The 22,837-nt window shown below is 46.0% G+C and overlaps 2 protein-coding genes across 4 annotated transcripts; one reads left to right on the top strand and one right to left on the bottom strand.

Annotated features, from left to right (window-relative positions):
- Positions 1-1,863: 1,863 nt before the first annotated feature.
- LOC120786632 (zinc finger protein 8-like) lies at positions 1,864-4,867 on the top strand. Its single transcript, XM_040122190.1, is given in 2 exon segments — positions 1,864-2,014; positions 2,474-4,867. Coding segments are annotated over 2 exon segments (1,014 nt in total). The 5' UTR covers positions 1,864-1,950; the 3' UTR covers positions 3,424-4,867.
- A 3,379-nt stretch (positions 4,868-8,246) lies between these two features.
- On the bottom strand, positions 8,247-22,609 carry cart4 (cocaine- and amphetamine-regulated transcript 4). 3 transcript variants are annotated; one of them, XM_040122207.1, is made up of 6 exons: positions 22,145-22,190; positions 21,093-21,217; positions 19,155-19,658; positions 18,148-18,310; positions 10,222-10,305; positions 8,247-8,442 (listed from the first exon to the last, which is right to left on the bottom strand). In XM_040122207.1, the coding sequence occupies exons 4-6, from the start codon at positions 18,286-18,288 to the stop codon at positions 8,335-8,337; spliced, it is 333 nt and encodes a 110-aa protein (XP_039978141.1). In that variant the 5' UTR covers positions 18,289-18,310; positions 19,155-19,658; positions 21,093-21,217; positions 22,145-22,190; the 3' UTR covers positions 8,247-8,334. The 3 variants fall into 3 exon arrangements, with proteins under 3 accessions (XP_039978141.1, XP_039978139.1, XP_039978140.1); XM_040122205.1 differs by lacking the exons at positions 19,155-19,658; positions 21,093-21,217 and having other exon boundaries at positions 22,145-22,609; XM_040122206.1 differs by lacking the exons at positions 19,155-19,658; positions 21,093-21,217; positions 22,145-22,190 and adding an exon at positions 18,409-19,141.
- Between the last annotated feature and the right edge of the window lie 228 nt (positions 22,610-22,837).

Genomic DNA, 22,837 nt, shown 5'->3' with positions numbered 1-22,837 from the left:
ATCATTCTTGTTGTTGTTGTTGCTGTTATGATCCATGGCTTGGAGTCAGAATAGCGATCCGGACTCCAGTGTGTGGCGGAAATGCATCTTTTCGTTGTTTGCCAACCACCATAGAAGAAGAGCAACGACGACAGCGGAAGCTCTTACGCTCGTTGACGCTAACTCTTGACTGTTTAGTGAACCGCCCGAGCCTCTGTGTGTGTGTGTGTGTGTGTGTGTGTGTGTGTGTGTGTGTGTGTGTGTGTGTGTGTGTGTGTGTGTGTGTGTGTGTGTGTGTGTGTGTGTGTGTGTGTGTGTGTGTGTGTGTACGAACCGTCTGAATGGACTCGGCGCCGTTCGCCTTCTGTCTGAACGATCACATCTCCCGCTTCCCACAGAGCTACTGAGGTTAGCTTAGCATGTTAGCCGGAGGGAGACCGGCGGGGACGGAGCTCGGCGACACAGCGCAGGTCAGAGCGAGTGTTTGACGGAGTCCGCGGAGAAAAAGTTGCCGTCGTCGAGTGTCAATGTCTCAGGTCCACATGCTGAGAGCGGCGGTGAAGCGGCGACTGACCGCGGCCGCCGAGGAGATGTTCGGGCTGTTCGAAAGAACCGTAGCGGAGGACGAGGAGGAACGTTCTCGTTCAAAGCGGGAGAACCGGAGGCAACGGAAACTACCGGACGCTGTTTTCAAGCCTCAGCTTCGGTTACGCGGAGCAGGTTGGTTCTCCGCGCTTCCCTCGCGGTTCACGCTCGGTCTGGACTGAATTCAGATCCGCCGCTGACGGACTTCACTGCGGTGGGGAGAGTGTTCAGGTCCTGTAGTAAAGTCGTCAGTGCAGCGAGACCGAGACTGTTTCAGGTCATTGGATGTCACCGACGCCTTCACGCCTGTTTTACTGTTGCAGCGGAGCTGGAGCTGGTTCGGAACAGTTTCGATCAGACCTGAAACTAATGATTGTTCTCATCATGAACGAATCTGCTGATTAATGGTCCCGTCAATCAAGCGATGGTTTGGGTTGTAAAACCTCAGGGAACAGCGAGACCCAGGACCCGAACCTCCACGTGAGAAGCGGGAACCAGGAAACATCTGGAGTTTTTACAAGATGACGATTCTATCCATCCATCCTCAAAACGGACTCGCGGTCTCAGCCCCACCTGCATGTTCCGTTGGCCCATTGACGCTGCACTAGGCATCTTCAGACGAATCTAAAGTAACTGAAGTAATCAGGTAAATGAGCTGCAGTACAAGTATAAAGTGGCAGAAAATGGAAGTACTGAATCAAGTACATGTACCTCAAAATTGTACTGGAGTAAATCTACTTAGTTACATTCCACCACTGACTGTTTGCAACTTTCTTTCATGTCTTTTCCAGTGGTTGAATGTAACTAAGTAGATTTACTCAAGTACTGTGCCTAGGTGCTTTCTCCTTCAGCGTGTGTTTCTTTTCCTTTCACTTTCTCCTTCCTCTCCACTACAGGAAATATCGTACTCTTTACTACATTACATTTGTCGGACAGCTTTAGTTACTAGTTACTTTACTAACAAAACAAATAAAGAGCTTTTAAAATATGAGCCTTGGTCTTGGTCACATTCAAGAGCAGGTGGTTGTTCCCACACCACACCACAAAGCGGTCCACCAGGTCTCTGGAGTCGGCCTCCTGTCCACCGCCGACACTCCCCACAGCTGCAGAGTCATCTCGACTCAGAGTTGTAGCGAAAGTCGGAGGAGGACGGGGGAAGAGGACCAGTGAGAGGACGGTCCCCCGTGGTGCCCCTGTGCTGCTGACCGCCCGTTCAGACACACAAACTGTGGTCAGGCAGTCAGCAGGCCCCGAGGTTGCGGAGGCGTCTCCCTGCATCTTCTGGAGCTTCTCTCAGCAGCACAGGCACCAGAGGAGTCTCGGAACAAGATCCTCACAGTGACGTCTGCTCTGTCCAGGGGAGAAAGGGCTCGTTGAAGCAGGTAGATGATGACGTTGCGCGCAGACGGAGCCTCCATGTTGCTCGACCTGTTGGATGAAAGCGGCGGAGGTGATGATGGGGGCTGTTGTTTGGGGGGGGTGTTAATCAGTGGGGAGGTGTGAGAGGGAAGTAGCTGTGGGGACGGGGGGTGTCGGGTCTGTGTGGCTGCAGATGGGGGGCATCTGGAGGTCCAACTGGTTCAGCTCTGATCAGGTTTTCCTCAGCCTGATTCCTCTCGGCTTTGAAACTGTCGGAACCAGTAAATATCTGTTAGATGTGAGAGATCAGCGGCTCTTTCACTTGGTTTCTGCTTGGTTTTTTTTTCTTTTTTTTTTTCTTCCACATCCAGGGACTATTCCAACATTGCCTGACCTTAAAAACTTCAGATTTAATGTTCTACGCTGCCAAATGTCAACCTAGAAAGACTGAATCAACCTGATCCACAGCCCAAAAATGAAAACACACACTGTTACACCCATAGTTGGCATGAACTCACAGTTTTCCACAATGTGTGTGTCTGTATTTCAGTGTGTCCTGCAGACATCCAGCAGCTGTTGGTGAGGAAAGAGGAGCAACGGGAGTGGAGCCACGGTCTGGACCAGGAGGACCCACCAGAGTCCTCACACATTAAAGAGGAACAGGAGCAGGTCTGGACCGGTCAGGAGGGAAAGCAGCTTCAAGGGCTGGAGGAGGCCGATATCACCAAATTCCCGTTCCTTCCTGTCCCCGTGAAGAGCGAAGACGACGATGAAGAGAAACCTCAGATCTCACAGCTTCATCAGAGTCAGACTGAGAAGGACAGAGAGGCAGAACCTCCAGCCAGCAGCTCCGCTGAACAGATGGAGACTGAAGCTGATGGAGAGGACTGTGGAGGACCAGAACCAGCCAGGAACTTGGATCCAGACAGACATTTGTAACCAGATACTGAGGACAATAAATTAGACTGTTCTGAACCTGATACTGATGACAGTGAAGACTGGAAGGAGACCAGGGAACCTCAGTCAGGTTCAAATACTCTGAAAAATCACAAAGTCCCTGTACGTGATATGAGATGTAGTTCTGGCAAGAAATCGTTTAGCTGCGCTGAGTGTGGTAAAAGATTCAGCCAAAACGGAAGCCTGACCATACACAGGAGAATCCACACAGGAGAGAAACCTTTTAGATGCTCGGTTTGTGCCAAGACATTTGGCCAGAAAGTTCATCTGCAGAACCACTTGAGAGATCACACAGGAGAAAAACCTTACCGCTGCTCAGTCTGTAAGAAATGTTTTTCACGCTGTGGACATGTACAGATACACATGAGACTCCACACGGGGGAGAAACCGTTCAGCTGCAGCATTTGTGATCAAAGATTCACTTGGCTTTACCAGCTGAAAAACCACAGGTGTGTTGGTGGGTCCTCGCATCTTCATCAGAGTGAAAGTGAGGAGAAGAGACTGTGGAGGATCAGAGCTAGCCAAGAAATGACATTCAGATAGTCTGAAGTCACACGGACGACCCGTCCCTCGTTCATTGGCCAGTTCTGGTGCCGTCGACCCGTTTCTGACCCTGATGTCCTTAATCGGGTCGAAATTAGCAGGAGAATCCACACAAAAAAAGTCAGTTTGCGGTGAAGGTTTTTTCCTGCATCACGATTGTCATTCAGGAGAAAAGACTTTTTATCGGCTCGGTTTGCACGACGCGTTTTAGCTGTAGATACGCTTTTATAGAAAGGTAGTAATCAGAGAGAGAGGCTGTTGTGGTCCTGCTCAGAGTGTAATGGAGTGGTGGCTGGTGATTATTAACCTGGGGGGGCTACAGGCAGTGTCACTGTCGTTAAGCTTGGACTCCAACAACACTCCTGCATTTACTCAACAAATGGATCAGAAAGCAAAAGCACTCAGACCAGAGACCTAACTCACCAAAACACAAGTAAACTCGGACTTGAAAAAACAAGTGAGTTTCTGTTTAAACCTTTCAGTTAATCATAAATGCTGAGTGTAGATTCATTCCCGCTTTTCATAAACATAATGAAATGTTTTCTTGACTCGGTCTCGTCTTCAGCATCTCCGCTGAACATACGACGCCTGCTGCGTCTGTTTAGCCTGCAGGTGGCTTGAACAGGAAGACGTTCAATAAAGCCGGAGCTCCAAGCCGTGCAGCGTGTCCTTCGTACTGACGACACAAGTTTTAGACTTAATTCGATTCTTTATTCAGTGAATGAGTGGAACAGAGCGGCTGAACGTCTCTGAATCTCTAACAGGAAGATAAAGTTATTGATAGACAGATGCCCTGCGGGAGCTTCTGATTGGCTGCTCATGAATCCTGCTGTTTGATTGGTTCTTTTTACACCCACTGACTGGTATTGGACGGAGGCCAGGAGGAGGCTTGTGTTGACCTAAAGCGTATTGCATGACTTGGACGGACTCATCTTAACCGTTAAACTTCATCTGATGTCATATTAAAACAAATGAATAATAAATGATTGAGCTCGCTGCCTCTGAATTCTGTCGACCAACTGTCACCGGTGTAATGAATGAATTTTTGTGTTAATGACCCTGAAACTTTTTCTCTTTCTGCAGATCAGATGCAGAAGTTAGAATATTGTTACTCCAACGTTGTGATAGCAGGTTAATTCCGTCTCCATGAATGTAGAAAAACAAATACTCAGATTTCTGAAATGTTTTTTAGATTTTTGCCAAATTAGGGCTGAGAAACAACGACGACGACGACAGCTCAGCTCATAAGCAGCTTCTAAGCAACTGAAAAGCTACTAAGTGGACCTTAAGTTTTTATTTCAACGTCAAGCATCAACATTCAAACAATTTTTTTTTCTGAATAATTAAATATTTAACATCGAATCAACAGATCAACTTACAATCTCCCGTCAGGAGTCTGTCAGAGCACAAACCTGCGTTCTGTAACATGGTAACAATGCCCCCCCCCCCCGAGTGTGTGTGTGTGTGTGTGTGTGTGTGTGTGTGTGTGTGTGTGTGTGTCCGTGCACGCGTTCGCGCACGCTGCTGTAATTAATCCCTCTTATCTCTGTCGGCTGGGAGCTGCGAGCCAAATGCCATCCTGTCTCCGTGAATCTCGTCGATAATCTCCGTCCATCTGTCTGACGCAGGAATTAAAGGTTCCCTGGATCAGATGCAGCTCGTCTCTGATTGGACGGTCGCTCTGAGCGCAGCTGGTGGTTGGCCGGTGAACCTCCGCTTAGGAAAACGAATGAAACACAATAAAATACTCGTATGCTTCACCGTGTTGCAAAATACAGTAAAAGTAGCGAGGCAGGTCCAGTAGACATTGAGACAGAAAGTAGAAAAAGAAGTTATTCAACTCATTCAAAATAAAATCAACATAATCATGAACTGACCAAACTTCTGACTCGACCCTTTATACTGTGACATTATCTCGCGTCGGGGCCCGTTTTCATCTGAAAGGGCAACGACCGGCAAAAAGCTACAGGTGCTGGTCCCGGGCCGAGTCAGCGCCTCCGCCTGCTGTTTTGAGCTGGGTGGAGGTGACTGTAGATCAGAGGGGCGTGGTGATCAAGAAATCACTCTCAGCCAATCGCATCGCTCTGAAACAGCTGAGCCAATCGCAGCGAGGCGAGACGGCAACAGCTCAACGAATGGGAAGAGGCTTCTCCAGGAAGTTACATTGTTGTCTGGAGGCTGTAGACCTGCAGGACCTGAACACACAGCTCCACACGTTACTGTTTCTTTAATAGTTAATGAGTATAATGGCAGTAAAGAGAGATGATGAAAAAACGGTTTGGTGGAGCTGTTTTTACGGCCGCAGAGAATCGGCGAGCTCCGATGGCTCAACCGTCGCCGCCGCACGTTTTCTCTTGTTAACAAAAGTGGCAGCAGATTGATGCTGCTTCACAAACGCACGTGGTCCTGAGATGTTTATTCTCAGCTCAAGCTCTGCCGGGTTCAGACCGTACGCCATCAGCCCGACCCGACGGACGTAGGCCGTCTGGAGTGCAAATGGGTCATGGGTGCGTCGACTGATCGTAATGTCCTGTGCAGTGCATCATAACGGACGACAGCCCGACAGAAAGACTAGCACGTCAGACTGCTTTTGTCTTAGTGACATTTTCCGCGGCGCGTCCCGTGACGCTGACCAATGGGAGCGCAGAGTGCTGCGGAGGAATGAGTATGTTGCAGCTGCCGGGTGGAACCGTCCACCAGAGGAAGCACCTGCCTTCATGACGTTACTTTTTTACGTTTCTCACAACACAAGACGGCTGTGGACGCCATTGTTTCCTCACATTGTTGTTCCCCGAAGCCGATCCCTGGCACCTGCTTCCTGAAGGCATCATGCAGGTCGTGAAAGACGGCAAGCCGTGATTGGGCGGGGACCAATCTTTGTGACTCGATAATCGCCTCACCTGACACAATGACGATCTGTTCAGACAAAAATATTGTGTCGCTCGAACCCGGCATGAGACACAATTTCCACCACAGCACCAACAACTGACTTCACTGTACCTCATTTGAAAAAAAATGTTCCTTAATCTCTGATACCGAAGAAGCAAATATATCAGACCATTAGTCTGCAGTTCTGCCGGCGCCCCCTACAGCCACAATCCAAACAAACGCCCTCCCGATGATTCATCTGTCCGTAGAGTCTCAGTGTTGGAGGTAAACGCGTGCGGTTCGTTACAGCTAAAGGTTGACGGTTTCTCGGTAGGTCTGAGGAGGGAATTGAACTGTTGCCGCTGCGGCTGCCGTCGTCAGCGTCGGTGTTTAATAAAGGCTGATGAGAAGCTGCTGCTGTCGGGTCTTTTTTTAGGAGAGTGTGCGCCGCCTGTCAACTGCTGAGGCCCCGGGGCCGATCAACCCAACCGGGGGTCTAATTAGGAGGGATTGATTGATTGGGGAAATCTGGTGTTTCTGTGTTTTCCTCTGTCTCTGCTCCGTGAAAAGTATTTTCACATCATTGTTACAGGAAACTCCTCCCGGGAGCCTCCGACAGTTTGTGTGGAAGTTCACACACGGCGGAGGATCAACGGAGGAGACGTCAGGAACGATGGACAGAAGTGAAATCAAATCACTACTGCAGTTTCCAGCAAATTTTGAATGAATTTGCAGAAAGTCATTGAAAGCAAAATGTGAGTGAAGTCCACGTTTCAGCGGAGCAGCGCTTCACCCGTCTCTTCACATTTACTTTGTTTTCTTCTCGTACTGTTGCAGAAAAAGTGGGTTTCTCCTGACCAGCAGGTTTCTTCACCACTTTTCATATTTTCTTTTCCAGACTGGCTTAGTTTGAAGCTGCAGGTGACGTTTCCAGGTCTGAGTTTTATTTTTCTTGTTCCCTCCTGGTTTGAGCCCGTCTGATTGACACGTGGCTGATGGACGATCAGCTCTTTCTGACCGTAAACGCACCGATGCTGCAGCAGCTTGGTTTATAAATTCGATGGAGAGGAAGAAGTGCGTTCACGGGCGGCTGTCGGAAAGTCAGAGACGTGTTTACGCCCTGCAACAACAAACTCTGATAATTCACATCAGACAGGGATGAAGTGTCATTTTACCATCACCTCTTGGTGCATTCAGGGACAGTCTGAGATCCACTGTTCAGACGGTCAGTGTTCTATTATCGGGCTTTGGCGTGAGAAAATTAAACAACATGGATGTTGTGAAAAGGGACTGTGAGAACCTGTCGTTTATTGGGTTGTGTGCTTGGTTTACACACAGAGCAACTGGGCATTAATAGATCAGCTGATAGTCAATCACAAGAGCGCCCTCTGCTGGACCACAGGGTGAACTACTTCAGCCACTCCCCCGAGGTTATAGGCTGTAAAGTCTCATTTCAAACAGCTCGTTACAGTTTGAACATTCATTTCTTCCCCTGTTCAAACAAAAGTTTTGATTTCGGCTGGACTGAGTTACAGCAGAACACGAGTATAACTGAACGTTGTAAACTGATGAAAACGCCACACAACTGCCTTTCTGAGGCGCTTTGAGTTGAGTTTGACTTCATCCTCACAGAACGTGAACAGGGTTTTCAGATAAAGGACTAAAACTTACCCAAAAAAGGAAAAAAAAAAGTATCTTGAAGGAGGAGAACTGATCAAAACGCACGTGACGGCAGTTACAGAGTTGGTCCCTGGTGCCATCTTTCACTGCTCGTCACACGTGTTGCACTGACTGCTGGATTTGGATCTGAGAAGAAGAATCACCTGACAGACTACGCTCGGGGCATAAAGTGGCTGTAGAGTAACTGATGATTGTAAAGGATGAGGTCACTGGAGACGTGCAGCTTAATGAACCGTCTTTATTTAATAAAAATAAATGAATCTGAGGGACAGACACTGAAACTTCAAAACAAAGACCGAAACATGCAGAGAGACAGCCAGGTGGGACAGGTGTGTGTATGTGTGTGTGTGCGTGCGTGTGCGTTCAGTAGCAGCGCAGGAAGAAGGTGTTGCAGACCGTTCCTCTCAGACAGTCGCACAGTCGACCGATTCGAGGTCCATGTTTCATCGCACATCGTTCACCAACGTCACACTGAGACAGAGAGAGAAGGACAGAGAGAGAGACAGACAGAGAGAGAGAGAGTAAGACAGACAGAGATTTTTTTGATTTAGAAAAAAAACATTTATTAAACCCAGATCATCGTCACATCATCACCCAAAGACCAGAAATAAAAATAGCAAAACAAACAAACAAAAACAACCAAAGAACAGTCGCCCAAAAGAAACTTCCCGTCAGAAAATAACAATCAGCCCCCCCCCGACAGAGAGACAAACGGATGGAGAGAGAGAGACAGACAAATGGAGAGAGAGTCAGACAGAGACAGAGAGACAGATGGAGAGAGAGAGACAGACAGAGAGACAGATGGAGAGAGAGAGACAGACAAATGGAGAGAGAGTCAGACAGAGACAGAGAGACAGATGGAGAGAGAGAGAGAGTCAGACAGAGACAGAGAGACAGATGGAGAGAGAGAGACAGACAGAGACAGAGAGACAGATGGAGAGAGAGAGACAGACAAATGGAGAGAGAGTCAGACAGAGACAGAAAGACAGATGGAGAGAGAGAGTCAGACAGAGACAGAGAGACAGATTGAGAGAGAGAGACAGACAGAGACAGAAAGACAGATGGAGAGAGAGAGACAGACAAACAGAGAGAGAGTCAAACAGAGATGGAAAGACAGATGGAGAGAGAGAGACAGACAGAGACAGAGAGACAGATGGAGAGAGAGAGACAGACAAATGGAGAGAGAGTCAGACAGAGACAGAAAGACAGATGGAGAGAGAGAGACAGACAGAGAGAGACAGATGGAGAGAGAATCAGACAGAGACAGAGAGACAGATGGAGAGAGAGAGAGTCAGACAGAGACAGAGAGAGAGAGAGAGACAGACAGAGACAGAGAGACAGATGGAGAGAGAGAGACAGACAAATGGAGAGAGAGTCAGACAGAGACAGAAAGACAGATGGAGAGAGAGAGACAGACAAACGGAGAGAGAGTCAGACAGAGACAGAAAGACAGATGGAGAGAGAGAGACAGACAGAGACAGAGAGACAGATGGAGAGAGAGAGACAGACAAATGGAGAGAGAGTCAGACAGAGACAGAAAGACAGATGGAGAGAGAGAGACAGACAGAGACAGAGAGACAGATGGAGAGAGAGAGACAGACAAATGGAGAGAGAGTCAGACAGAGATGGAAAGACAGATGGAGAGAGAGAGACAGACAGAGACAGAGAGACAGATGGAGAGAGAGAGACAGACAAATGGAGAGAGCGTCAGTCAGAGAGAGACAGAGACAGAAAGACAGACAGGTTTCACGTCAGATTCTCAGATCAGACAGACTAACACTGCTCTAACACAGGACGTGTTCAGGTACAGTACTGAGTGTAGGTTTTGGCAGCGCCGTTATGTGTAACAGAGTTTGTACAGTATCTGATAACAAGTGTCACAACTGTAATGAATCCATGAATTCACGGATCATCTCTCGGTAGATAAAGGACAGTGTTTCCAGCTCACGAGAGACGTCCCTGAGGCGGCTCATTGGACTCAACACTGTACAAATATGGTGCTAATATCAGTAAATCCTCTGTATGAATATATGAGAAGTGTTAGGAGTGGGTGGAATGCACTTCCTGGTCACATGACGTGGTGAACTGGCCGGCCAATGTGCTGCCTTTTGCAGAACCAGTGAACTGCTCTGTCACGTGGGTCCTGATAAGACCACCAACAGGTAAGACCAGTCGGCTGAACACCTGCTCATTACCAGCAGGAAACCCTGGCTCTGCTGTTTGATTGACAGCTGTCAGTCGTGTTCTCACCCGCGGGATGACACTGGCTTTCTTCTCCACAGAGAGACCGACCCGGCTGTCGGCTTCATCCAGGAAACCCTGCAGAGCCTCAGCCTGGACACACGGGAACACACACACACACACACACACACACACACACACACACACACACACACACACACACACAGTAAACACACAGACAGTAATACACCGGGAGTAACACAGCCCCGAGTACTGTCTGCAGGTATTCCCTTCAGGCTGTAAATCACGACATTTGCTCTCTGAAAAGCGGTGCCCCCAGACATTTTTCATAGGGGTGACTCACCAAAACAAAATCCAGAGCTGAATTTCAGAAACTCTTTTATAGGCTGGTTGAAAATTAGTCAATAATGAGAGTTACAGCATTGCACACTGATATACTTTGGTTTCGTATCTCACATTTATTCCTGCTAATTATGTAATGTGCATAGACTGATACTGGTACAGTTAACAATCTGGTTTTAATGTGTTATGTATCTGTATATACACGTATTAGGTGATTGTTCTTCAGACAGGTCAGTTGTCCTTTTCCTTAAAAAGACAAATACACAGCTTTAATTTGAAGGAGTACATTGATTGTAAGGAACAAAACATTCACTACCAATAAATATGCGTAAGAAGGCTTAATGTGATTATCTCATGACTCATTGTAGACACATTATAACCACACATTTATCCAGATAACGTTACTCTCAAGCCCTGCATTTCATTAGGGGCACACCGTCGTAACTTCCTCAGTAGTTAGCTCTCGACTGCTTCATCCTCATTAACGTCAGCTGTCGGCTTCTTCATCCTCACTAACGTTAGCTCTCTGCTGCTTCATCCTCACTAACGTTAGCTCTCGGCTTCTTCATCCTCACTAACGTTAGCTCTCGGCTTCTTCATCCTCACTAACGTTAGCTCTCGACTGCTTCATCCTCATTAACGTCAGCTGTCGGCTGCTTCATCCTCACTAACGTTAGCTCTCTGCTGCTTCATCCTCACTAACGTTAGCTCTCGGCTTCTTCATCCTCACTAACGTTAGCTCTCGGCTTCTTCATCCTCACTAACGTTAGCTGTCGGCTTCTTCATCCTCAATAACGTTAGCTCTCTGCTGCTTCATCCTCACTAACGTTAGCTCTCGGCTTCTTCATCCTCACTAACGTTAGCTCTCGGCTGCTTCTTCATCGTAACTAACGTTAGCTCTCTGCTGCTTCATCCTCACTAACGTTAGCTCTCGGCTTCTTCATCCTCACTAACGTTAGCTCTCGGCTTCTTCATCCTCAATAACGTTAGCTCTCTGCTGCTTCATCCTCACTAACGTTAGCTCTCGGCTTCTTCATCCTCACTAACGTTAGCTCTCAGCTTCTTCATCCTCACCAGCGTTAGCCGTTAGCTTCTTCATCCTCACTAATGTTAGCTCTCTGCTGCTTCATCCTCACTAACGTTAGCTCTCGGCTTCTTCATCCTCACTAACGTTAGCTCTCAGCTTCTTCATCCTCACTAACGTTAGCTCTCGACTGCTTCATCCTCATTAACGTCAGCTGTCGGCTTCTTCATCCTCACTAACGTTAGCTCTCTGCTGCTTCATCCTCACTAACGTTAGCTCTCGGCTGCTTCTTCATCGTAACTAATGTTAGCTGTCGGCTTCTTCATCCTCACTAACGTTAGCTCTCTGCTGCTTCATCCTCACTAACGTTAGCTCTCGGCTTCTTCATCCTCACTAACGTTAGCTCTCGGCTTCTTCATCCTCACTAACGTTAGCTCTCCGCTGTTTCTTCATCGTAACTAATGTTAGCTCTCGGCTTCTTCATCCTCACTAACGTTAGCTCTCTGCTGCTTCATCCTCACTAACGTTAGCTCTCAGCTTCTTCATCCTCACTAACGTTAGCTCTCGGCTTCTTCATCCTCAGTAACGTTAGCTCTCTGCTGTTTCTTCATCGTAACTAACGTTAGCTCTCTGCTGCTTCATCCTCACTAACGTTAGCTCTCAGCTTCTTCATCCTCACCAGCGTTAGCCGTTAGCTTCTTCATCCTCACTAATGTTAGCTCTCTGCTGCTTCATCCTCACTAACGTTAGCTCTCGGCTTCTTCATCCTCACTAACGTTAGCTCTCAGCTTCTTCATCCTCACTAATGTTAGCTCTCGGCTGCTTCATCCTCATTAACGTCAGCTGTCGGCTTCTTCATCCTCACTAACGTTAGCTCTCCGCTGTTTCTTCATCGTAACTAATGTTAGCTGTCGGCTTCTTCATCCTCACTAACGTTAGCTCTCTGCTGCTTCATCCTCACTAACGTTAGCTCAGCTTCTTCATCCTCACTAATAGCTCAGCTTCTTCATCTTCATCTTCACTAACATTAGCTCTCCGCTGTTTCTTCATCCTCACTAACGTTAGCTCTCTGCTGCTTCATCCTCATTAACGTCAGCTCTCTGCTGCTTCATCCTCACTAACGTTAGCTCTCAGCTTCTTCATCCTCACTAGCGTTAGATCTCAGCTTCTTCATCTTCACTAACATTAGCTCTCCGCTGTTTCTTCATCCTCACTAACATTAGCTCTCAGCTTCTTCATCCTCACCAGCGTTAGCCGTTAGCTTCTTCATCCTCACTAATGTTAGCTCTCTGCTGCTTCATCCTCACTAACGTTAGCTCTCGGCTTCTTCATCCTCAGTAACGTTAGCTCTCTGCTGTTTCTTCATCGTAACTAACGTTAGCTCTCTGCTGCTTCATCCTCACTAACGTTAGCTCTCAGCTTCTTCATCCTCACCAGCGTTAGCCGTTAGCTTCTTCATCCTCACTAATGTTAGCTCTCTGCTGCTTCATCCTCACTAACTTTAGCTCTCTGCTGCTTCATCCTCACTAACGTTAGATCTCAGCTTCTTCATCTTCACTAACATTAGCTCTCCGCTGTTTCTTCATCCTCACTAACGTTAGCTCTCGGCTTCTTCATGCTCACTAACGTTGCTGCTTCATCCTCATTAACGTTGGCTCTCGGCCTCTTCATTCTCACCAGCGTTAGCCGTCCGCTTCTTCATCCTCACTAACGTTAGCTCTCTGCTGCTTCATCCTCACTAACGTTAGCTCTCGGCTTCTTCATCCTCACTAGCATTAGCTCTCAGCTTCTTCATCCTCACCAGCGTTAGCCGTTAGCTTCTTCATCCTCACTAATGTTAGCTCTCTGCTGCTTCATCCTCACTAACGTTAGCTCTCGGCTTCTTCATCCTCACTAGCATTAGATCTCGGCTTCTTCATCCTCACTAACGTCAGCTCTCGGCTGCTTCATCCTCATTAACATCAGCTCTCGGCTTCTTCATCCTCATTAACGTCAGCTGTCGGCTTCTTCATCCTCACTAACGTTAGCTCTCTGCTGCTTCATCCTCACTAACGTTAGCTCTCGGCTTCTTCATCCTCACTAGCGTTAGATCTCAGCTTCTTCATCTTCACTAACATTAGCTCTCCGCTGTTTCTTCATCGTAACTAATGTTAGCTCTCGGCTTCTTCATCTTCACTAACATTAGCTCTCTGCTGTTTCTTCATCGTAACTAACGTTAGCTCTCTGCTGCTTCATCCTCACTAACGTTAGCTCTCAGCTTCTTCATCCTCACTAGCGTTAGATCTCAGCTTCTTCATCTTCACTAACATTAGCTCTCCGCTGTTTCTTCATCCTCACTAACGTTAGCTCTCTGCTGCTTCATCCTCATTAACGTCAGCTCTCTGCTGCTTCTTCCTCACTAACGTTAGCTCTCAGCTTCTTCATCCTCACTAGCGTTAGATCTCAGCTTCTTCATCTTCACTAACATTAGCTCTCCGCTGTTTCTTCATCCTCACTAACGTTAGCTCTCTGCTGCTTCATCCTCATTAACGTCAGCTCTCTGCTGCTTCATCCTCACTAACGTTAGCTCTCAGCTTCTTCATCCTCACTAGCGTTAGATCTCAGCTTCTTCATCTTCACTAACATTAGCTCTCCGCTGTTTCTTCATCCTCACTAACATTAGCTCTCAGCTTCTTCATCCTCACCAGCGTTAGCCGTTAGCTTCTTCATCCTCACTAATGTTAGCTCTCTGCTGCTTCATCCTCACTAACGTTAGCTCTCGGCTTCTTCATCCTCAGTAACGTTAGCTCTCTGCTGTTTCTTCATCGTAACTAACGTTAGCTCTCTGCTGCTTCATCCTCACTAACGTTAGCTCGGCTTCTTCATCCTCACTAACGTTAGCTCTCTGCTGCTTCATCCTCATTAACGTCAGCTCTCTGCTTCTTCATCCTCACTAACATTAGCTCTCAGCTTCTTCATCCTCACCAGCGTTAGCCGTTAGCTTCTTCATCCTCACTAATGTTAGCTCTCTGCTGCTTCATCCTCACTAACGTTAGCTCTCTGCTGCTTCATCCTCACTAACGTTAGATCTCAGCTTCTTCATCTTCACTAACATTAGCTCTCCGCTGTTTCTTCATCCTCACTAACGTTAGCTCTCGGCTTCTTCATGCTCACTAACGTTGGCTCTTGACTGCTTCATCCTCATTAACGTTGGCTCTCGGCCTCTTCATTCTCACCAGCGTTAGCCGTCAGCTTCTTCATCCTCACTAACATTAGCTCTCAGCTTCTTCATCCTCACCAGCGTTAGCCGTTAGCTTCTTCATCCTCACTAATGTTAGCTCTCTGCTGCTTCATCCTCACTAACGCTAGCTCTCGGCTTCTTCATCCTCACTAGCATTAGATCTCGGCTTCTTCATCCTCACTAACGTCAGCTCTCGGCTGCTTCATCCTCATTAACATCAGCTCTCGGCTTCTTCATCCTCATTAACGTCAGCTGTCGGCTTCTTCATCCTCACCAGCGTTAGCCGTCCGCTTCTTCATCCTCACTAACGTTAGCTCTCTGCTGCTTCATCCTCACTAACGTTAGCTCTCGGCTTCTTCATCCTCACTAGCATTAGATCTCGGCTTCTTCATCCTCACTAACGTCAGCTCTCGGCTGCTTCATCCTCATTAACATCAGCTCTCGGCTTCTTCATCCTCATTAACGTCAGCTGTTGGCTTCTTCATCCTCACCAGCGTTAGCCGTTAGCTTCTTCATCCTCACTAATGGTAGCTCTCTGCTGCTTCATCCTCACTAACGTTAGCTCTCAGCTTCTTCATCCTCACGCTTCTTCATCCTCACTAATGGTAGCGCTTCTTCATCCTCAATCCTCACCAGCTAGCTCCTTCATCCTCATTAACGCCAGCTCTCTGCTGCTTCATCCTCACTAACACGTTGATCTCAGCTTCTTCATCCTCACCAGCGTTAGCCGTTAGCTTCTTCATCCTCACTAATGTTAGCTCTCTGCTGCTTCATCCTCACTAACGTTAGCTCTCGGCTTCTTCATCCTCATTAACATCAGCTCTCGGCTTCTTCATCCTGAATAACGTCAGCTGTCGGCTTCTTCATCCTCACTAACGTTGGCTCTCGGCTTCTTCATCCTCACCAGCGTTAGCCGTTAGCTTCTTCATCCTCACTAACGTTAGCTCTCTGCTGCTTCATCCTCACTAACGTTAGCTCTCAGCTTCTTCATCCTCACTAACGTTAGCTCTCAGCTTCTTCATCCTCACTAGCGTTAGATCTCAGCTTCTTCATCTTCACTAACATTAGCTCTCCGCTGTTTCTTCATCCTCACTAACGTTGGCTCTCGGCTTCTTCATCCTCACTAACGTTGGCTCTCGGCTTCTTCATCCTCCTGTGTCTCCTCTTTTAGCTGAGAAAGACTCATGTTCTGTGTTGCACTACGATACTAGAGATCAACATGTTGATCTGTGTTTCCTTCAGTTCTTACTGGCGGCTCACAGCAGTCAGATTAATGATTGACTGACCCTGGGTTTTACCCCCAGGATACATATAGCCTGCCTTCCATCATGGTGAATGTTGTTGGAGCTTTGTGCAACCTGAAGGAAATATCCGCGGACACTACTCAGAGCTGAGAAAAGGTGCTGCCAACATGGTTTCTCAGGTAATATTCTCCTAAAAAGACGTTTGGATTGAATCAGAAAGTATCAGAACCTCAACCTGAATTTAAGCAGTGACACAGAGCTTAAATAGCACCTGTATTTGACCTCATACTACCATTATTATGGAAAGTATCATTTACCATAGTTTCTCTTTCAGTTTTTCTGAGCCTTGTAGTTTTTAAACTTCACTGTGTCCTCCACATGTCTGACACCTTCAGTTTGTGAGACACAAATCTGTTCTGGTCAAACAGGCTGAAGCTGAGAAATTAATACGTGTTTGAATTCTCATTGTTACATTGTTTTTTTGGGGATTCTAATATTATTTGATTGTGTTATTTATCTGGTGGTGTTATTAGACTTTGTGTCATAATTATTGGGATTTACATGAGTCGTGTATTTACACTTGTTACCTACAGTTGATTTAGGAAAAATCATTTGACTATAAAAAAACCTTTTGTCAGGGACCAAATATTTTATTTCCGAGGCCCAGATTTGGTCCACAGGCCACCTTTTGCCTACCAAAGTAGCTAGATGACCTTTACAGAACGTACAACTGAACAGATAATTGAAGTTAAGCAATTTTATTAAACATTTAACATGTTTCCACCTTAATGAATCTTTCTTTTCTGAGTTTTATCCACTTTATGGATCATTGACATTTTTTACCACCTTGATTATACTTTAATCATCTTTTATTGTCATTTTTTATCACTTTCCTTAACATTGTGAGATGAGAAATCTTCCCACATTTTCATCAGCGTCTCAGTTTTTCTGTTTTAAGAGTCGGACAGACGCGATGGGTCGGCCTTGGCGGAGCTATTTGCTCCCCGGTAAATAAGAAATATCATTTTATTTCTTATTTACCTTTAATTTGAAAAGGGTTCAATCTTAATGAGTTCAATTTGGAAGCACGTTTGCAACATGGAAGCAACACTGACATGATTTTAATTTGATGATTTTAAAACAAACCTTGTCTGTTTTTAACCTTTATTGGTTCTATTTTGACCACATTTCCACCGTAGTTTGTTCAACCATCACTTACCACCTTAACTAATCACAGTTTACCACCTTCATTAGAAATGATTTCACTACATATTATTGCTTTAATTATGTATAAATTCACCATCTTACCACCTTAATTGCTTCTAATTCACCCTCATTAGTTCCATTTAGAGCATTTCCTAAAACTTTATTTGAATTTGATGATTTTACATCTTTGTCTATGAATTTACCAACTTAAACACGATCTACCCTTCAATTAAAATGGAATCATCTCTTTCTACCTTAATTAGTTATGATTTGACCCCATACACTTTTGCTACTGTATCTATCTAACTATCTAATTTGAAATTACATGAAAAATCAAATTTGTCGATCTCTGAAAACATAGTTTGATAATGTTAATGTGTATGTTTAACTGCCCTTTACCACCTTTAATTAGTTATAGTTTAATCATATTTTACCACCTTAATTAGTCATCTGAATACGGTATAATCTTCCTATATGACTGAACCATATTACTACTTTAATTAGCTGTAAATTACCACCTTAATAATTTTAGAATCTGTTCAACTGAATTACTTATAATGTTCAATTTTAACAAGCTAAATTTGACTACTGTAAAACATTACTTTAATTTAATGATCTTACAACCTTAATTGTCTATAATTTTACCATCACCTTCATTAGTTCTAATTTAACGATATTTCAACCCTTATTGGTTTTGATTTCACCTCCATTTACGAACTCTTTTAGCATTTAAATTACACTTTAACCATCTTTGACTACCTTCATTAACTGAGCTTTGAGGAAATTCTACGTCTTTAATTAGCTGTAAATTCACCATTTTACCACCTAAATGATTTTTAAAGATGATTCTTGTAGCTCTTCGTTAAAACAAGACGGTTTCACAGTTAAAAGTCTACGGACTACGAACTTTCTAAGACGAACTAGGACCGTTGACTCACCAGCTCTCTGGTTGTGAGTCCGAGGACCGGCTCGTCCGGTGCGGACGGCAGCTGGTTGTCAGCCGACCTTTGACCCTGACAGAGTGATGCCAGCACGGACAGACAGACGGACAGGTAGACCACGGCTCGCACACTCTCCATCACCAAGAATCTTTTAAAGAACCTAAAATAATGTAAGCACAGGCAATTAGATATTTTCCACAAATATTCCACAATTTTTAAATGTCATTAAAAGCTTCCGTTGGATGGATGTGAACTCACGATTAAATGCGACAGAAATAATTCAAGATCCTGCAGGAATACTACAGAAGTATTCAGTTTCTTCTTTTCTTCTTCTTCTTCGGTGTCTAACTTCAGCTCCAGAGTCTTGGTCTTTAGTTTTCCCAGCAGCTTCTTCTTCTCTCTTCTTGAAATGTTAGTTATGTTCTCTCCCTTTGAGCTCCTCGTCTTCCTCCTCCTCACACGGACTGTGAGGTTTGTCCTGCTCCTGTATTTATACCGTCCCCTCCTCCTGCTGCGACGGCTCTGCTGACGGTCGCTCGCTCACATTTTATTCATGTATTCAGCACATTAGATAAAACCGTGTGGATGTGTTGACCGGTGATTGATGATGCGTCCGGGTGGTTAATATTGAACAGGCCGATACTGAACGTTTGCATGCAAACACCTTGCAGACCGGAGTGTGGTTGTCCAGGGGTCAAAGGTCAGACTGTGACTCACTGCTGAAGGTCGGAGCAGAGGGACTCAGCTCGGGATATTAGCTGAAATCTGCTGTAATCACGGACGAGTTCTCAGAAAACAGACGCGGACGTGTGTGTGTGTTGAACTTGATGCTGTGACTTCACTGAAATGAGCTGAACTGAGCCCGTTTGTGTTTTGATTTAAATCCTGAACCAAAAACACATGATTTCTAAGCTTTGCTCAGGTGAGCTGAGCTGCTCCGTCTCTGGAATCGGTTCATTATCTGACAGAAACTCAGGGTGAGAAGAAAACAGCTTCATACTGACCGTGACGGTCTCTGGGAGGTCAGAGGTCACTGTAGAAGATCCTCAGGAGGACGTTTCCTGTGTTACTTCCACGCATTATTCAACTCGGACTGATTCATCAACAACTTCAGTCTCCACCTGCTCATCAAACTACAGCCGCTTCCTGTCCCAGGTCAGAGGTCAGAGGTCAGGAGCTCCGATGTTCGTTAATAAATCCCCCATCATGCTCCTCACCTGGAGGCAGCAACAGGTCTGATCCGGCTGACCTCAGACCAGGACCGTGTTTAATAGTGATGCAGGAGGAAACTGTTTTGCCCTTTTCTTTGGCTGATTAGCATCGTGAGGCGACCTGCGGCTCGACTCGCTCAGACTCCGCTGCTTTCATCTCGACTCTCATTAGCAGCTAAATGTCAAACAGCTGCTGCGGCGCTCCTGACCACTGAAAACCCCATATCTCCAAAGCAACTGAACGCCCAGTCTGCTGGCTGAGTGCAGTTTCCTACAACCTGAGCAGCATAACATCCTCTGTGAGGAGGGAGAAAGGAGTAAATCTCAGGAAAAGCGGCAGAGGAGGAAGTAACTAAGTACATTTACTGTAGTACCGTGCCTACGTACAATTTGGGGGTACTTGTACTTCACTCGAGTAGAGTGGTGGAAGAAATGCTGGGAAAATGTACGCTAAAGTGGAAACAGTGTAGAAATAGTCCTGTGCTCATAATGTGACTGATTTCATCCCATCTTCCACTCGTGACCTTTGTTCTGCGTCTGCCAGAACTAACGGACCTTCACTAGCAACCAGGTTGACTGAGGCTAATGAGGATCCTCCAGCAAGTGATGAACACATTCATAATTATAGTGCAAAAAAATCGTCTGTAAAATTCTGCACGATGAGAACTTTTACTTCTGGTACTTTAACTACATTTTGACTTTTGTCCTTTTACTCAATAAAAAGTGGAATGCAGGACGTTTGCGCGTAAAAGGACGTTTATATATATTTTGGTGTTTTCTGGTTTTGTTCCTTTGAAAAGTTTTCATTCTCTTTTCACCTCGGAACCTGAATAATTCTCTGCCTGAGCCTTTATTTACAGCGTTAACGTGCGGCTCAGTGAATAAACAGCAGCTGAAGGTGAGTTTCCAGGCGACAGTCGAGGCTGAAGCCGACGTCACACGGACGCTGTTTATTCAGAACAACCAGAAGAAGACGACAGCGGACGACCTCCTGCTCCTCAGTGTCTGGAACGTGAACATCAGTGACCTTCAGTAGAAAAATGAGCCTCGGGCTCAAAGCTGCAGAATCGCAAGTTTGACACGAAAACATTCGCGAACGCGGAGAAGAAAACTTCAGATCACAAAACCAAAAAATCCTGCTTTCAACCTGTTCTGATGTTTCTGATCGATTATCACCTGATTGAAAACCCCTGTGACATCACTGACTGGGGGCGCGGTCGCACCTGCGAGATGTTTGATACATTAAACTAATTTAAAAGATTCGTACATTGATTGAGTAAATTAGCATCTAAATGATGACGATGGAGATTTAAATGATTTTTATTTCCTGCCTTTAAATTGAGAATTAAATTTATAAACACAATGAATAGAAAAACTCACACTACATAGACGAGAATGTGTGTGTGTGTGTGTGAATGTGTGAGACCCAGCCCTGCTCAGTGTGGGAGCCTCAGAGACAAATGTGACCGAGTCACTGAGAAAACCTGCTGCCGTTCGTCGTGACGGTCTTATCGCCTCCATCGGAGCAGAGCTCGTCAGCACAGCGAAGAAACCGCTGACAACTCAGTGTGTGTTTCAGTGACGTGTGTCTGTATGCATGTGTAACACAGACTTGTGTTTACATGTTGTGTCTCTGTGTTATCAACTGACAGCAGAGTTTCCCTGAAGGTCACAGACTGAGACCAAACACAGCACAGAGTGTGATCAGAGAGGAGACTTCATCAAACACACCTTTCATCCTGCAGGTAGCTGTGTGTGTGTGTGTGTGTAACACACACTGCATTCTTTAGGGGGCACCAGCAGGGATTTAGTGAAGTGCAGAGCTTTTTCTTGTCAGCGTCCTGAATCACCAGAATCTGTTCATTTAAAAGATTCATTCAAAAGATCCGTTCACTGAATCGTTCCGTGTCGGAGCGTAGTCCGTCTCACTGACCTGGCACACGGCTGAACGCTCTTCAGTCCTCCTGATCCCGGCTTCTGACAAGCAGGCCAGACTCTGTTTATAATTTTTGGTATTTTAAACGTTTCCTCGCTGGTTCTTAACGACTTCGGAGGCGTTTTAACTGACCTACAGTTCGGCATGTTCACTGTGTAGTAGGTTCAGTGAACGAATCACTGAACGATCACTCACAACCGACTGAGAAGTGAACCGATCGTTTCCGCAGTGACTCAGTTCAGTTCGTTCACTCAAAGGATTCGTTGTTTTGGATGAAACGCGGGGGAACGAGACGGCGCTACCGGGGTTTAGACTGTGTGTTAACCAGGTTTATTTGTGTCCCCTCTGGATGGCGCGAGGCTAAACGAGACCCACTCTAGACACCGGAACCGGAACAGCGGAACCAAAGAAATGTGTAGATGCAGAGAAAGTTTTACAGTTTGTCCCCCAGAGAGAAGAGAACGTTTTCAGAGTTTGTAGCTTCTTTGCAGCAACGTCCACATTTGAAGCTTTGTTAGTTGTCATGGCTACAACTTTGTATCCAATCAGAATCAACTTTATTGGCCAAGCATGTGAACACAGACACCTGGAATCACGCATGCCAAAGAAATACACTCTGGCTCACCAGAGTCCGGACTCTGGCTTACGTTAAACTGAGAGCCAATCATTCTAGTGTTTGTTGGTTTGTTTTTCTTTTTGAGGAAACATTGAGAATAATTTGCGGTCAGGCACCAAAATCAGACAATGAAACTTTCATCTTCAAACGAAAATAGAATCAACTTCACCTCCAACAAATATTACAGAGAAATTCTACACATCACACACATTATGCATCAGTAGTAATCACCTGACACTCTCATATATGACTCGAACTAGTTTCCCGTCAGTACTTTTACTCCTGCTGCAGGATCTGACCACCGGTCTAGTCGCTCGTTTGGTTTCCCTCGTCCTGTCGTGCAGATTCCTCCTGGACGGAAATAACCGCGGAGCCCGAGGCGTCCGTCACCTCCTCCTCCCGGTTTTCACGGACTCTCGCTGAGAGCTGGTGACACTGACGGACTCGTTCCTCGTTAGCAGACACCTCCGGTCACGACCAGGCCGCCGCCACACGCCGAGCACCAGGAATAAACCCGGCACACGTGAACCCCCCCCGGGTTCACGAAGCTGCCACCGACGATGATTAATCTGATTTTTAAACGTGTCATCAGCCAGTTCGAATCCTGACTGACGGCCCCAAAGACCCGCAGACCCTCACTCCACAGCTGATATTCAGCCAGGATCAATAGCAGCTTGTTAGTTTTCCTCTGATCAACGAAAGGAACGAACTAAAGGTTTTACAGCTCAACAAAAACGTAGGAATTCATCCAAATTTCACGTAGACGGGAAGAAATTAACGTCCTTTTTTAAAACCAACGACATTTATGCTTTTAATGTAAATGAGCTTCACATTTATCCTGTATAATCAGAACATAATTGGTGTGTTTGTGTGCGGAGCAGTAACCACATTAAATCATCATCCAGACCTCGTTCATAACTTTTT

This window comes from Xiphias gladius, chromosome 24 (genome assembly GCF_016859285.1).
Source record: "Xiphias gladius isolate SHS-SW01 ecotype Sanya breed wild chromosome 24, ASM1685928v1, whole genome shotgun sequence".
NCBI classification, from domain to species: domain Eukaryota; kingdom Metazoa; phylum Chordata; class Actinopteri; order Istiophoriformes; family Xiphiidae; genus Xiphias; species Xiphias gladius.
The sequence above is the reverse complement of the archived record's forward strand: the minus strand, read 5'-3'. Positions and strand labels throughout refer to the sequence as shown.

Excerpts from the sequence above, each read along its gene's own strand:
- cart4 (XM_040122205.1), bottom strand. The coding sequence starts at position 18,288 with ATGGAGAGTGTGCGAGCCGTGGTCTACCTGTCCGTCTGTCTGTCCGTG. Across the intron at positions 10,306-18,147 it reads GACTCACAACCAGAGAGCTG|GCTGAGGCTCTGCAGGGTTT; the intron begins GTGAGTCAACGG and ends CCGTGTGTCCAG. Across the intron at positions 8,443-10,221 it reads AAGCCAGTGTCATCCCGCGG|TGTGACGTTGGTGAACGATG; the intron begins GTGAGAACACGA and ends TCTCTGTCTCAG.